Source organism: Drosophila elegans, unplaced genomic scaffold (assembly GCF_018152505.1).
Source record: "Drosophila elegans isolate 14027-0461.03 unplaced genomic scaffold, ASM1815250v1 contig_814, whole genome shotgun sequence".
Lineage (NCBI taxonomy): Eukaryota > Metazoa > Arthropoda > Insecta > Diptera > Drosophilidae > Drosophila > Drosophila elegans.
In genome coordinates, this window is record NW_024546167.1 from 12684983 (window position 1) to 12700447 (window position 15465).

At 38.5% G+C, this 15465-nt stretch overlaps 3 protein-coding genes across 5 annotated transcripts; 1 reads left to right on the forward strand and 2 right to left on the reverse strand.

Moving 5' to 3' along the window:
- Positions 1-444: 444 nt before the first annotated feature.
- On the forward strand, positions 445-4144 carry LOC108139006 (calcium uptake protein 1 homolog, mitochondrial). Of its 2 annotated transcripts, none has more exons than XM_017261605.2 (8): positions 445-840; positions 913-1105; positions 1641-1800; positions 2234-2271; positions 2422-2536; positions 2592-2752; positions 3166-3625; positions 3753-4144. In XM_017261605.2, exons 1-8 carry the CDS (start codon positions 548-550, stop codon positions 3905-3907), a joined length of 1575 nt encoding a protein of 524 aa, XP_017117094.1. In that variant the 5' UTR covers positions 445-547; the 3' UTR covers positions 3908-4144. The 2 variants fall into 2 exon arrangements, with proteins under 2 accessions (XP_017117094.1, XP_017117093.1); XM_017261604.2 differs by lacking the exon at positions 1641-1800 and adding an exon at positions 1967-2129.
- Positions 4145-4207: 63 nt separating this feature from the next.
- Positions 4208-6998, reverse strand: LOC108139005 (zinc finger protein 184). The gene is made up of 3 exons (XM_017261600.2): positions 6729-6998; positions 5471-6271; positions 4208-5406 (listed from the first exon to the last, which is right to left on the reverse strand). The coding sequence occupies exons 2-3, from the start codon at positions 6264-6266 to the stop codon at positions 4478-4480; spliced, it is 1725 nt and encodes a 574-aa protein (XP_017117089.1). The 5' UTR covers positions 6267-6271; positions 6729-6998; the 3' UTR covers positions 4208-4477.
- A 2663-nt stretch (positions 6999-9661) lies between these two features.
- Positions 9662-14776, reverse strand: LOC108139015. 2 transcript variants are annotated; one of them, XM_041710482.1, is made up of 3 exons: positions 14762-14776; positions 12826-13707; positions 9662-11493 (listed from the first exon to the last, which is right to left on the reverse strand). In XM_041710482.1, exons 2-3 carry the CDS (start codon positions 13695-13697, stop codon positions 10839-10841), a joined length of 1527 nt encoding a protein of 508 aa, XP_041566416.1. In that variant the 5' UTR covers positions 13698-13707; positions 14762-14776; the 3' UTR covers positions 9662-10838. The 2 variants fall into 2 exon arrangements, with proteins under 2 accessions (XP_041566416.1, XP_017117108.1); XM_017261619.2 differs by lacking the exon at positions 14762-14776 and adding an exon at positions 14459-14571.
- Between the last annotated feature and the right edge of the window lie 689 nt (positions 14777-15465).

Here is a 15465-nt window from a genome sequence, read left to right on the forward strand (position 1 = left end):
AGCAGATATTAATATAATATACAATATAATAATATATTTTTTGTAAAACCTGAGCTGAAGGCCCTAGCTTTCCTCTGCTTCTTAATAATTTTAATTACTAGTTAGCTCTTAATAAATAAATAAAAGGACGGACATATGATTTTACTAACTCTGGTGTTTGGTGTTATTCCGCAAGTGCATGGCTCAGATTGGATGTGATAAAATGATTTCCCCTTAGAAATATGGTATTATCATAGACGTGGAAAAAGTCTCGTTTTCTATGAGTATTAGTACATTTACTAATATATTTTATATCTGAATATTTGTTGCGAGTGGAAAAAATTGTATTTTAGTTTTATCAACAGTTATCGTATAAACAATTTTTTTTTGCCTGTTCTGTTTCAAAATACTTGTTTTCAAACATAAACAACAGTCTTGCACACCTGCAAGAGTTGGGATAATCCACATTGCAGAATTCGGTATCACTAAAATATTTGCCCATAAAATGCGCATAAAAACGAGTAGATCTATTTGAAAAGATAAAAACAAAAGAAACAGGACAACGATAATGTCTGTGCTGCGATTCCTAGTGACCCGCCAGGCCTTGGCTGCTTTGTCGAGGCCAAGGACCTTCAACATACTCCAAAAACCAGCCCAAATCGCATTGGCCTCCACTTTGTGCAACCAAAATAGCAACAAAATTGTTCAGGATCTTACCAAATCGAGTGCCAATTTAAGTCCGACGCAAATTAGAGGCTATAAACGTTTCGGCCATAAGGAAGAAAAGACGCCCAATGTGACAAAATACTTTCACATGTTTATCCTTAGCTTGTTCATGATATCGGTGCTGGATTGGGGCAAGTGAGTATAAACTAACCAATAAAGTATTTTTGCAAAGTCCGAACAATTTACGATTATGGAATCTATTTATAGAGTAAAGCGTCTACTGATGCCAAAAGTGGACGCGGATGCTGGACAACATCCTTCTTCAGCGGCCGGCGTTAATGGCGAGGATAAGTCATCCGATTCCGAATCGGAAGATGGCGAAGATGAGGATGGTGGCTCCGATTTGCACCTGCATGGAGGAAAGAAGATCCGCGAGAAAGTCGGTTTCCGCGAAAGAAAGGTATTAGCTTGACGACGCTACATAAATCTGCTTTCTTTAACTCTGTAAAACGTCCTGTAAATTTTGGTTTTTATCCGGTTTTCACATTCTAGTTCTGTACACTATTAAATTCTATTCTGAGCTTAGTTAAAAATGTGTAACAATTTTTGTTATGTATTGTTCGGTATAAAAATGTATTGCTTTGATAAGAAATATTTTTATAATTAAAAAAACATGACAAACGTTATACAAATTTAAGTCATACTAAAATTTGCCTATTTTTAAGTAAAAAGTTTTTTTTGTTCATTTTATCAAAGCAAATACCAAATTATTGGTCTTTAGACATTCTAATAAATGGGTAAAGAATAATTCTTAAATAAATTTCATTTAAAGCTGTGCAAACCGGAGCAAACCCCTAAAAAAACGATTTCAATATATTTCTAAATTTATTATATTACGTTCGCAAAAAATCTTTGTTTCTTTTACTTTTATGTTCGTGCCGTCTTGTTTTTTACCCACCATCAAACACAAAAAAAAACATCACACACAACCGAAGATCATTGAGTATGAGAACCGTATACGGCAATTCTCTACGCCGGACAAGATTTTCCGGTACTTTGCTACCGTGCGATTACAGGATGCCACGCAAACGATTGTCTGTATGACTCCCGAGGATTTTCTACGCTCTATATATCCGGGAATCAAGCAGCCAGATGGTAATTGACTCATCCAGATGCCCATGTCTAGAATTATATATTATTTTGTTGACACATTTGAGTTAGCTTTAGGTTTGGTTTATTTTCTGACCCTCAGTTCAGTGGAATTTATTTCGTTTTTCACATTTCCTACCTTCGTGCGCTAAAGTAATGTCGTTTGCCTTAGATAATTGAGTACGAGAACCGCATACGGCAGTTCTCCACTCCGGACAAAGTGTTTCGTTACTTTGCCACCATCCAGGTGCCCGTGGCCGACGATCGTCATGAAGTCTACATGACTCCGACCGATTTTTTAACCAGTATGACGCCCGGCATGAAGCAACCAGATGGTATGTGTCAGTAAACCGTATAGGGAAAAGCTATAGAAAGTCCTTATTAATACTAACATTTTAAATGTGATATCTTGTCTTGCAATAATGGTTATTTATTTTAGGCTTGGGTCTGGACCAATATCGTCGTTATGATCCTAAGGTAAGTTTATTAATTCAAATTTTATTCATATCTGAACCCATAGCAGATATAAGATAGTGTAATAAAAATATTTTACTTATTAAAAACTGTAAATATTAAACTAACTAATAAATTAGATATTCATTAACTCTCTCCCTCTCGCATTTTCAGTCTGTTGGCGACCAGCTAAATCTTCACCTTCAGAAGGACAGCATTTTTTATAAACTTGGCTCTTATGGACTGATCACCTTCTCCGACTACATTTTCCTGCTCACAGTGCTCTCAAGTAATACGAAATGTTACCTATAAATGTGGTAAAATTACAATGTTTCTTTTAACAGTTTCCCGTCGCCACTTTGAGATTGCCTTCCGCATGTTTGATTTAAATGGAGACGGCGATGTTGACTGCGAGGAATTCGAAATGGTGGCCACTTTGGTGCGACAGCAAACTAGCATGGGAACCCGACATCGCGATCACGCTAATACAGGAAACACCTTTAAGGTAATAAGCCTTTATTTTCCTAGAAAAAAGCATAAAAAAGAGAGTACCTCGAGCCGTACTAAAAACGTTTACTTTTTATATATTTGTATATTCTCTGTCTTTTGGCTTTGACCCTATATATTGAACGCTGTCTAAACTGTGTACATATCAAATCTTAACTTCCCTCTGTTTTTGACGTACTAACAGTCCTTAAAGGTACTTTGTGTGATAATGCTTATTAACTTTTTTTGCCCTTTCGAATATATTTTGAAACATTCAAACACAATCGCACTCAACTAAAACTAAGTCACATTTTGTCTACGGTAGTAAATCCACCGATGCACCTGCTCCCACGCATACAAGTTTAAATGTTTAATGTTCAAATAGAAATCAATATAAAATATTAATTATCTTATTTTGATTCCTTTCTTCAGGGTGTAAATTCAGCTTTAATCACATATTTCTTTGGCCCCAATATGGATGAAAAGCTGACTATCGAAAAATTCCTGGATTTCCAGGAGCAATTGCAAAAGGAGATTTTGTCCCTCGAATTTGAGAGAAAAGAACCCAACGAAGAAGGCAATATAACGGAAGCAGATTTCGCTGAACTTCTTCTGGCCTACGCTGGGTATCCCTTGAAGAAGAAGCAAAAGAAATTGAAGAGAGTTAAGAGGAGATTTAGGGATCACGGGAAAGGCATCTCCAAACAGGATTATCTGGATTTCTTTCACTTTCTGAACAACATCAATGACGTGGATACTGCTCTGACTTTCTATCACATTGCCGGTGCTTCAATTGATCAGCAAACACTGCAGCATGTGGCCAAAACGGTGGCCATGGTCAATCTTTCCGATCATGTAGTGGATGTGGTTTTTACCATCTTTGATGAGAACAGTAAGTCTTGGATCTTGAAAAAGAGTTTAGCTAGCTAAAATTTAAAAATTTAAATTTAATTTAACAATGATGCAGTTACACCCATGTTTTCTGTTTTATGTAACTAAATTATTCCAATCCCTTTTAGATGACAACCAACTCAGCAACAAGGAATTTATTTCGGTTATGAAAAATCGTGTTCAGCGGGGATTGGAAAAACCTAAAGACACTGGGTTCCTTAAAATGATGCGATCGGTGTTCAAGTGTGCCAAGGAAACCAAGCCCGTACTGCTTGGCATCTAAAGATCATTACATTGTGGATTCTCCCGCTCTAAGCGCCCCAATCTTAGTCATTTTTTTTACGCTTACTCCTCTTTACTATTTATTTTTGTAGTTAACGTGTTCATAAATCGATTTTAGCTCAATCTCTTTAATTGTTGGACTCCCAAGCAGATTTGCTTTTGTATATTTCACCCACTCTTGTGCACTTAATACTTTAATTTTTTAATAAAAGTATATATCATAATATTTATAAATAAATACAATTGATAAGGCGCTTTAATAGGGAGCTTATCGTTTAGTTCAGTAAGTTTTCATAACAAATACATGTTGGACCAAGGCTCCTGATCAAGGATTTAATTTTCAGTTTCAGTTCTTTAGAGTTACATTCTTTAAAAGGCTTATTTTAAATGTAGCATGATAGCTGCTTAGCATGGGGAATGTTTTAGGATGATTAATAGCTTTAAGCCATGTTTTGACAAAGTTTTTGGATTTACAATTCAATTATAACGGATTTTGATTATTTAGATCAATTTAATACTATTAAGGGTTTAAAAAATTAATAGAGTTAAATTCAATAACAAATCCGTCTATCTATGCCACATCTACCTCTTCTTGCTCCTCGTCCACCACATCATCCACACTCATCCCGTATAATTCCAAGTCGTGCTGCTTGAGATGTGCCGTATAAGCGTCCAATTCCGTGAATCTCTGATGACACTCGCAGCATTCCAGGCAGTCTTCTATAGAACTCTCGCCATCATCATCACTTTCGTAATTGGATGGAGTCTTTAGCTGATCTAGATGACTGGTTTTGTGATCAGCGTACTCCAGGTAGTCCCTGAACTTTAAGGGACACCTGAGACACTTGTACCAGCGATCTCGGACATGAGTGACCATGTGTTTCTTAAGGGTGGAACACTCTCTAAAGGGTTTTCTACACTTGGAGCAGCTAAACGGCTTTTCTCCAGTGTGGATCATATAGTGCCGTTTAAGATTATGACGAGTTCCGAATGGACGATGACATAAAGGACAGGGATAGGATCTCCGACTGCGATTTATGGGCTTTACCGATGTGTTTCCATCATTGCTCAAGGAAGATGAGGAGTTGGCACTGCTGCAACTGCGGGGAAGTGGTGGACGACTTGGCTGCGTGGCTTGGGGAACCTTATCAGGTGGAGTTTGAATAGCTGGTATTAAAGTGACCAGCAAAGTTGGCGGTGTTTCTGGTTGTGGCTGTGCCTCTTCCTCTGGCTCATCCTCTTCCTCCTCCTCGTCTTCGTCCATTTCCTCTGCATTCACCTCCATGGTTCTGTCGCCCAGCTCATCTGGCTGGGGTTTAACCATGAGATTCTTGCTCTCACAATCCGCACACCTGGTGGAATCCTGCTCCAAAGGTTTACCCAAATGACAGATCATGCAGATGAACCGAGGATCGTGTGAGTGCCTTCGACGGTGTTTTTTAAGATCACTAAACTCCCGAAAACGACGATCGCAGAGATCGCATGGAAAAGGCCGCTCACCTGAAAGAAACGTTATTAAAATAGATCAGTTGATATTTTCTATTGATTGTTCGATATTTGATACCTGTATGTATCATCATGTGACGTCTTAGATTGTAATTGGATTGCACTTTTTTCCCGCAGTCAGGACACTCGAACAGGTGACGTCCCCTTCTGTTGACATATGGACGTTTCTTTGCTGATCTCCGCGACGAAGAAGGTTTCTTCCTGATCACTGGTTCTGGCTCTCGCTCCTCCTCTTGGTCGGAATGCACGATGATGACCTGCTCCTGGGGATTCTGACTCTGGCCATCCTTTTGCTCCTGCTCGTTTAAAACACAACTTACAGTGTTCGATGGAAGATTGACATCTTCCTCTCCTTCGCTAATTGGATCCTGATCACTATCGCTTAGTTCGATTTCTGCCACAATCCTGTGCTGTTGTCTGGGAATAAGTTCGATATCTGGGGATATCCTTTTTATGGAAGAATTCCAATGTGCCAAACTCCTGGCTGCGCTGATGATCAAACCTGGTTGGACCTCCTCTTCATCTAGTTCGATTACCTTCTGGTATTTTTGCGCCTCTGCTTCCCTTCTTTCCTTCTCCCTTTTCTCCTGTTCCTTTATTCTCTTCAGTTCCAACTCCTTTTCTTGCTGTTGCTGTCCGATTCTCCAAAGGAATCCCTTGATTTTCACATCATCTATGGAGACAAAGTTCTCTTCAGGTTCCTCGTATTCATATCTGACAGGATCGGGAGGAATTAAGCCGCAGCTGGCGTCGCAGCTAGCGTCGCAGCAGGCAGCGGCAGAGCAGCAGGACATAAGAGTGCAATCATTGCAACAGTCCACGCAGGACGATGACTTTTTTAGAGCCAGCTCCATTCTGTCTGCAACGATAGTAATATAATTAACAAGTTAATTGTGTAGAAATCGGGTTTTTTATAGTAGTTCGAAAACGACGATCGCAGTAATTTAACTAAATGTCATTCCTTATTTTTGTTAATAGAGTTTCTGGTGTATACTATTTAAAATCCCTTATCGCAAACTGTGGTTTACGTTAACGTTAATACAAACTTAATTGCCGTGTTACTTTTTCAAACTTACAATCAGCAAAGAGATTCCGGTACACTGGGTAAAGGTTAAAAGAAATTTTAAATATTGTACTAATTAAAGCTAGTGCCCTTAAATGCGCATACCTCTTAAGGATGCTGAACCGAACCGTTTTGTAATTCATAAAGTTGGTGTAGGTCTCATCTGGTCTATACTACATCTTGTACATTTAGTAGTTTGTACATCTCTTTATAATCCTGGTAAGTTAAGTAATGCTCCGCAACGCATACGAACCATATGATCAGCAAGGAGATTCCGATCCAATGAATTCTTCTGCAATCTACTCTTCTCTCTCCGCAACACTGCACTCCTTTTCTTCGCTTTTATCCGCAAGTTTTCTGCGCTCGGCGATGGCGATTCAAGCTGCGTCTGCCGTGCGAAGAAGTGAAGAAGAAACTGGATTCGCGATTCGCGATTTGCGGCTTGCCGAGCAGCAACCTCTCGACAAAAACAACAAATCGCCGCAAAAGTCGAGCTTCGGTCGGCGTCAACGCTAACTGCGCTGCGGCAGCGCTGCTCGCTCTGTGAATCAGCGAAGCGAGCAGAGAACAACAACAATACGGGCGGCGCTTAAGGCTTTTTTTTCGGTATACGAACGTGAGCCTTAACCCACCTCCCCCTTTTGCGTGTTAACTTGATTTTTCTTCGGGCCACGCGAAATACGAAAAACAAAGAAAATGGCTCAACAACAAAGGCTAAAACAAAAACAATTACAGGCAGAGCAACAGGCGAAGCAACAACAACGACAACAGTTCACGATTTTCAAGATTGCTCAGAAAGGCAAAGGCGTAGAGAGGATTTAAGTCAGGGGGGAAAGGAAGAAAGGACTACATATTAAAGGGGGAAATCTAAAAATTTCCACCCATTAAAAATGATCTTGATTTTTTTAAATATAGTACAGGAGGTCTTTTAGTTGGGACAGTCAATATATTCCGAAATTGTTCACGCTATTTTCTATTAAATGCATCTAATCCTTTTTGGGGACTACACTTTTGGAACATAAGCCAAAGCCAATGCCTCAATCTCTCCAAAAATTCACATTTATTCTATTATTTTGTTAAAAGCATGGTACTGAATTTCAAAAGGGGGCAGCTGCTCCCCTTCTTTATATACCTGCCTACGCCCTTGCAGAGAGGCGAAATGAGAGCTGGAGAGAGGTGGATTGAGGAGAGTGGGTGAGTGGGAGTACGGAAGCGTGGAGAGAGCGGTGGGAGGAGCAGCGGAAAAGGGAGCAGCGTGACCAAAGCGTTAAAGCAACAACAACAAACACTTCTATGAGCAGCGACGCCGACGTCAGCGTCGACGCCAAAAAAAATTTTTATTGACGTCCGAGCAGCAGCGCAAAAGTAAAACCGTGCGCCTTCATTTTTTATTCGCAGTTGCTTTTCTTCTTATGTATATCTAGCTTTGTTGTTGCTTTCCTTCTTTTATATACATATGTACATATGCACACATCTGTGTACATTGTACATAAATAAATGTTTTTCAGTAATTGACTTAATTATTGGCTGGTGCTCTTTTACTCCCCATTTTCAGGATAAGCTTTTTCGAAAACATTTTGATCGTTTTTTATGGAGATTAGCAGAAATTTATATATGTATGTATGATTGATGGAAAGTTTTTCGATTACATTTTTCGTTGTAAAATAAATATAACTTTCTTAAATGTTTTCTTTAATGTCAAGGGATAGTGCTTTTAACAAAACCAGTTGCGTTTCTTTTAGTATTGATTTTAGTGTGTCTTAAAAAATGATTGAATTCCATATCACAAGCCATCTGCAACCAAAATGTTTGAAAGTAAAAGCCCATATGCCAGCTCTAAATTATGATCCCTGAGATCCTTCTTTGAAATAAGAAATAGATTTATTTTCATATTTATTCGTACCTTATGAAAATAAAAAAAATTCACTTTAAATATTATTGTAATTGGTAAATAGGTGAAAAAAGCTAGTTGGCTACTTCCTTTGTTCTTTCTTATGTACTTAAAATTAATTGGATTTAAATTTTTCAGAACTTATTAGATATTCAAAAAGTAAGCCCTTGATTTTAAGTGTCACTTTTGAAGGCTAGGATAGCGTGTTTTCTTCTAATTTGTATTCCATTAACGTGGGTAGTTGAGTTCTGCCCCCGGTGCCATCAAGCCAGATCCCCAGATCCGCTTTGAATGCTTGGCTAGGCTCCCCTTTGGTGTCTCGAACTCGGAATATTGGCGATCGTGACTGCACCGCTTACTTATTTTGTTCGCCATAAACTCGTTTATATCGGATCCACACACACGTCCAGTCGCATGAAGTGAACAGAACGAACGCCCACTCGACTTGGTCCGTGTGGAATCGACTTATTGGTCTCGGTCTCGTTCTCTGGCTTTTGGACCTCGATGTCGGCCTGGGGGATTGGCGTCCGTGTACGAAGTACGAGGTTCCAGTATCTACCCATGCACATTATTATATCCTATCTGTGTGGGGAACCAGTATGTCGGTGTTCGGTGTTCGCAAATGGGGAGCAATGCTCGGCATCTCAGTCTCCAGGTGTTCGAACTTTTCAGTGCCTGTGTATGCATACATATATGGATGGATACATACTCGAGCTTGCAGGTGCCTTACATAAAAGGCTTGTATATGGTTGCACGATTTAGTGCTCGGATATATTGTTATTAACCTTGGGTCTTTTCAAAATAGTAATTGTCTTTTTCTTAGTATCTGCCCGTTAAATAAACTTGTCTTTTCATAAACTCCTTTTAAATAAAGAATTAGTTTTAGAATATTTTTTTATTGATAATGTCAATAAATAAGGAGACTTTAGTTATATACTGAAAGATTTTAAGTTTATAAAACGGTATGCAAAATCTTAAATCCTTAATAAATTTAAAAGCTTTTCATAAATTAATTTAAGATACATAATTAGTTTTATCATATTTTCTTTGATTATGTAAACAAATAAGAAACTTTAATTATATATTAAAATAATTTAAATTTAAAAAACGGTATGAAAAATCTCCAATTTTTGGTGTTGTTTATTGTTTTTATAAAATAAGAAATTTTGATAATTTGAAACTGAAAATTCATTACCTAAAGCGAAAGTACGATTAGGAAAATTTAAATACATACCTCGATTGTACCTAAACCCAAACGAATGTAGCCCTTGCAATCGAAAAATAAAAACAAACAATTGTGATCTATTGAAAAATGTTTAATAGGCAATTCTATCGTTTCTAAGTATAACTTTTCTGAAACTACGTAAATTCGCTTACCATAACTAGAATCGAATTGTAAACCTATAATTTATATGCGTATATATATCGATCAGTTTGTGATTAGGGATACGCGCAGATATCGCCTCGATTAAATTGGATCACATTATAGGCAATATAATGTTGGATTACATACATAGAGGAAACATATTTGGCAAAATTGGGTTTTTTTTTTAGCTAATTCTAGGGTGAGGCGGCGACTAATAACGGAACTAAAGTAACCATATATGGTATATGGGCGTATTAACTTTAAACTTAGATACAAAAAAGGGATTGTTTAATCGAAACATTGTAAATGAAAAACATATCATAACACAAGCATCGGGGAAAAACTCTGGCTATATATTATAAACCTTAGGCTAACACATTAAAAACAAATGTTTGCTAGGGATGAAAGGGCGAGAGAGTGTGTGTTTTTTGATAGATGATATGCAAGATGGTTTAGAACTTGAGACAAACAACTTAACTATGTACAACGAAGCTACGGACTAATATTTAGCAAGTCGGGGGATCGATGAGAGCCCCCAACTAAAGCGTGCATGTGATTGGGTGTTTTGGGTCGATTTTTTTTTTACAAAAATCATAGTACCACTATTTGATCTTTGGACTTTTTAAGCAAACTTAGCTTTGAATACTACAGAACATTTTAAAATTTTAAATGTTTACTGTTTACATTACTTTTGATTTGAAATGTTTTTTCAAAGGCATTATTTCGATTATTGCTTTCATGTTGTGCACCTAGGGTATAGGTACATTTTTGAAAAACTGCATTTTCTATGTTTATCATCTTTCTTTGCATCTTTAATATTTATGGAAATGCAATTTAATATTGAGCATTACCTTCAAGTTGCATTTAAATCGTTTTTTGACACTTTGCAATATAAGTTTTTTGGAAGACAAGAGGCATGGCTGTTCTTTTCGCTTTCTTATACGTGAACAATTAACAAGTTAATGCAGTTCCTATAGTTTTCAAAGTAAATTACATAAAATGAACCAAAGATGAACTCTTGGCGCCTGAGATTATTTCAATTTTTAAGCATCCCTAAAATCGACCCCTAAGCTAAGCTAAACTGCGTACGAAACTCCACCCGATTCTTAAAGCTTTTGCGGCACATCCTTGCCGGTGGCTCCTGTTCTTTCGTGATTAACAACGAACTTCTTGGCGCCCGACAATCCCTGCTTGTTGATATAGAAGCTCTTCTGTGCCAGCGGCGAACCCCCGCCATCCGAATCGACCACCAGGCGATTGAGGAAAGTGGCTGCCGTTTTGGCACCACTATCGCAGGAGGAGGACTCTATGCTGATGGTGGAGCATCCACCGATGGAGGATGTCTCGCTTTTGGCATCGTCCATTAGAGTGGCATCGTCGACCAGGTCGTTGACCAGCACCTGAGTGCTAGACGATGCGGTGGACAGTATGGAGGAGGTGCGACTGCGGCAGGAGGAGAGCGTCTCCGATTCTGGTATCGAGATGCCCTCGTCGATGCTTTGGCTTTGGCTTCCGCCGGAAACGAGGCACATGGCCGCCTCCAGATTGGGCCCACTGCCCACTCCTCCTGGCGAAGCGGAAACGGGCGACGGACAGCCCGAGCTGCTGCTATTGTTATTGTTTAGACCACCTCCGCTCACCGTGTTATTTGTGCACAGCTTCGAGATGAGCAGCTTGGGTGTTATCCGGCCATCAAAGGTTCCGGAATCAGGACTGGGACACACCGACGAGGGCGATTGGCACACCGGTGAGGAGCCACGACTGGAAAAGATAGAGCTATATATTAACTTGGGTACGGAAATCAATTTTAATTTTGTTTGAGAAAGGTGCAGTCCACATTATTTAAATGTCTGCGATAAGGTGAATTTCTTTGAGATTTTATAGACCCATACATTATCTAGCATTTTGCAATTCATTTTACTCGTGCTGAAATATTCAACAAGTTGCATATTTGCTTGTTTATGTTCATTGCATTTCTAATATCATTTTAATTACAGTTTGGTTACAACAAATCTTTATAGCATTTATTTTTATCCCTTTGAAAAATATAAAGGCATCTACTATACAATTAGAAAACAATGTAAATTAGACACAGAAAAGCTAAATATTATTTTAAGATAAGGTTTGAAGTAATTATTTTAGCTATTAAACAATATTGGGTATAAAATTGTTTAATAAGTAAATAGGTAAACATAAAAATAGCTTTAATATTTGGCTATCAACATTTGTTGCTTAAAAAATTTCTTATCGGGAGCGATTTTAAAATGCGATAAAAGCCCTAACTTTCTAAACTGACCAATTGTATTGTAGGTAAGTAATGTCGTTGCTCTTAAAAAAATTAAAACAAGTATAAAAAGCTTCAGGTCACTAAAAGCTTAACATAAAAATAAAGTTTGTTATCTTCTTGTTTTAGCAGCCTGATCAAAAATACTCGTACAAAAGCATGAGATAAACTTTTGTAAAACGTGCCGTGAGTTTAATTACCCCAATAGCTAAAAATAATCTAATTAAAATAGGTCGAAGCGTAAATATTTTTTTGTAAATAGTATCTGTCACATAAAATATCCTACTTTCATTTTTTTGATTAGAAAAACCCAGAAAGTTAAATCTAGAAAATTCAGTTCGAGGGTTCTTACGTGACTTGGGATTTATAAAATCATAAACAATTAATAATCAAGAAAAAAGAAGGGCATACCATAAAGTTAGCAAACAAAATTCAAAAGTTATGTTAGGTATAGGGAGTTTAGTTGTTAATGTTTTATAATTTAAGCAGAATCTTTGAGACTTTTACTTTAAATAGACTTCTCTGATTTTTACTTAAAAAGTATAACTATATTTTACTTGTGATGGGTTAAAAAAAATTAGCCAAACTTGTAAATATAAGGATAAGAATGCCAGTAGGCTTTCCAAAATAAAAGTCTAATTAATAGAATCGAAAATAACTCCTATTTACAGTCCTGGTTTTGAGCCATGCATTTTTAAATGGATGATGTGAACCTTATACAATATGTTATCTTTTTATGTTATGTTAACTAAGCTAACCCTTTCTTGTATATAAGTCAATCGATGCTTGTCGAGCTGCCAATGTCTTACCTTTCTGTGAATATCTTTTTCAGTGGCGGAGGAGAGTAGACACTCCAGTTGCTGCCCTGCGTGGGATTGTCGTCCAGCTCAAACTTCCGCTTGACGGGACCCAGTTGAGATGGCCTCATGGCGATGGGGGACATCGATCTCCTGGTGGCAAATGTGCGCCTCGTGGGCGACGGGGAGTAGGGCAATCTCATGCCCGCCCGATTGTTCGTGGGACTGGGACTGGAGCAGCCGGTGCTGCCCGTGGGTGGCAGGCTAACCTGCAGGGGGTTGGAGAACTCGTCCGATTTGCATGACCAGTTCTCGGCCACCAGCGTGAGGTCCTCCCAGCTCTGCGAGATTTGTATTTCCCGATGAACTTCGCGCTCGTGATTGACCTCCCGGCTGTTGAGATCGGCGCATTCTTCCTGCCTCAGTTGGGAAACCCGGGGCGTTAGGCAAAGTGTGGCTCCATTGGCCGCCGTGGTCAATGGACTGTAGCTGGCCGAATATCGCCGGGCTCGAGGAGTGAATATATTGAAGACGGGCGCCGGGGATACCTCCCTCGAATTGGGCTGCGATCGTATGTGTATGTTCTTGCCGAAGCAATCGATGGATGGGACATTCGGCATCTGGATATCCAGCACCGGTTGGCTCTTCTTGGGCGTCTGCTCGTGCTCCTTGGCCGCCAGAGCAGCTGCTGCCGCTGCTCGTGTCGTCATCGGGGTCTTGCCCGATTTTCCCGCCGGCGGAGTCCGGATTATGGGTACACTTAGGCAGCGTTTCAGGGTCTTGGAACTGGTACTCGGTGGCGGCGGGTCCAGAGTGTCCATGGGCACCGCCGAGGCGCTTTCCTGCTGCATCTCCTCGCCACTGGCTTTCGTCTCCGATTCCATTGCCTTCAATCTAAAAATAGCAAGTGTTTACTTTTTGGTTCATAGGGTTATTTATATACCCTTGCAGAGGGTATGGCTAAATTGGGTATCAGCTGTAATGCAATATCAAGTGTTTTCGTTGTGCATTTGTACTTTTCTAGTCTACTAGTTTAGGAACCGAAGTTTAGAACCAATTTTAGGCAAGTTGGAATATTAGTTATTAAACTTTTAATCTCTGTTATTTTTATAATTGTGCTAGAACCACCAGGTTAAATCAAACATAGCTTTGTAACATTTAAAGGTTATTCTATCACAATGGGTTCCTTTGTTATATTTATACTTTTTAATCTTGCTAAATTGCAGTTTATTAACCCTTCGATATCATTATAGCTATTGTTTAATTGATAATTACATTACATTATATTACAATTAAAATAACCTATTTGGCCCCTCTAAAAAAAATGGAATATTTTTAGTTTTTTACATGTATTATTATAATTTAACCGTTCAAAGACAGTTTTATTATTATTTTTAAAGATCTTTCAAGATTGATTAAAAATTGCAGCCCTACGATAAGCTGCCAATGGAACAATAATGATACCAAATGGCCACAACTCTGTTGAATCGAAAGATAAATAAATCAACTATCTTCAAATGCATTTCAAATGTGTTTTAAGGATACTGCTTAGATAAAATTGAAAATCGCATCACTATATCCTTTAGTTCCTATAAGAACGATCGGTGTGCACGGGCTCCGGTGACCGAAGATAACCATCCATTACCAATTTCTGCACTATTTTCCGACCGCCAAAGGTGGCTGAGAATTTCCCGATTTTCCGCAGGACTTCGGGGCGCAGCGGCAGCGCTGCCGGCGTCTCTGCCGCCGCAGGCAGAGATACTGTCTATTTTTTTTCACCCACAAACTGCGTGCCTAGAAAGTCAACTTTTTGCAGGCAATTTTCACGCCCTAAAACCCATTAGCCGTCTTAAATAACTGCTGATTTAGCATCGCCAAAACGTGGAGATCACTTGGCACTACCTTAAATGCCCACAAAACACGTGCAATTGCCTTAAAATACTTACAAAATTGAGTCCTGTGATTGTAATTTTCAGCTACCCGTTTAGTTTTTTTATAGTGTTGGCAGGCGACCAAATACGTGTGACCACATACACGAACAAGCCGAATGACATACCGGGCATGGCCTATAAAAATATAAAGATATTTGATTTACATAGGCTTGGAAAGTAATTAAATACATAACTCAAGAGTATTATTTAACGGTAACGTAGCTTCATGTTTTACCTTTTTTAATATCACTTGGTTTTTCGGCAATCAGCTGATATATAGCCAACGGCATTTTTTGCCTCATGGGGCACACGTCATGCAGCTCTGTGCGCAATCGCTGTTCAACACTGGGCGCGCGCAATTTAAATTTACTCGCTGTTAGGGTGAAATTCAATCAGCTTTTACACATATTCAAACTTCATTTTATAAAAAAACGAACTTTTAATGCAATTTCATAAAAGAAAATTCAAATAACGGCTTACAAATCTTGTTGAGTTATTTCCTTTATTTTTATGAAACAAAACCTGTTAATTTAATAAAGAAAATCAATTTTGTAAATATAAAAGTTATTTACAGTATATATTTTCATTTAATTTGTGTAAATACTTTTGACCACCCCTTCATGTATTAGTGAATTTCCGTAGACGCTTTATAAAACAGTCATTCAATGGAAACAAACGGATGGACGAGAATATCTTGTACTTATTTTCGGATTTACAAAAA

What these genes read in the sequence shown, in the direction of transcription:
- LOC108139006 (XM_017261604.2), top strand. Translation starts at nt 548, where the DNA reads ATGTCTGTGCTGCGATTCCTAGTGACCCGCCAGGCCTTGGCTGCTTTG. An exon ending in ATCGTCGTTATGATCCTAAG is followed by an intron (nt 2,272 to 2,421) that starts GTAAGTTTATTA and finishes TCGCATTTTCAG; the next exon opens with TCTGTTGGCGACCAGCTAAA. An exon ending in CCTGCTCACAGTGCTCTCAA is followed by an intron (nt 2,537 to 2,591) that starts GTAATACGAAAT and finishes TTCTTTTAACAG; the next exon opens with TTTCCCGTCGCCACTTTGAG.
- LOC108139005 (XM_017261600.2), bottom strand. Translation starts at nt 6,266, where the DNA reads ATGGAGCTGGCTCTAAAAAAGTCATCGTCCTGCGTGGACTGTTGCAAT. An exon ending in TCACATGATGATACATACAG is followed by an intron (nt 5,407 to 5,470) that starts GTATCAAATATC and finishes CGTTTCTTTCAG; the next exon opens with GTGAGCGGCCTTTTCCATGC.
- LOC108139015 (XM_041710482.1), bottom strand. Translation starts at nt 13,697, where the DNA reads ATGGAATCGGAGACGAAAGCCAGTGGCGAGGAGATGCAGCAGGAAAGC. An exon ending in AAAAAGATATTCACAGAAAG is followed by an intron (nt 11,494 to 12,825) that starts GTAAGACATTGG and finishes TATCTTTTCCAG; the next exon opens with TCGTGGCTCCTCACCGGTGT.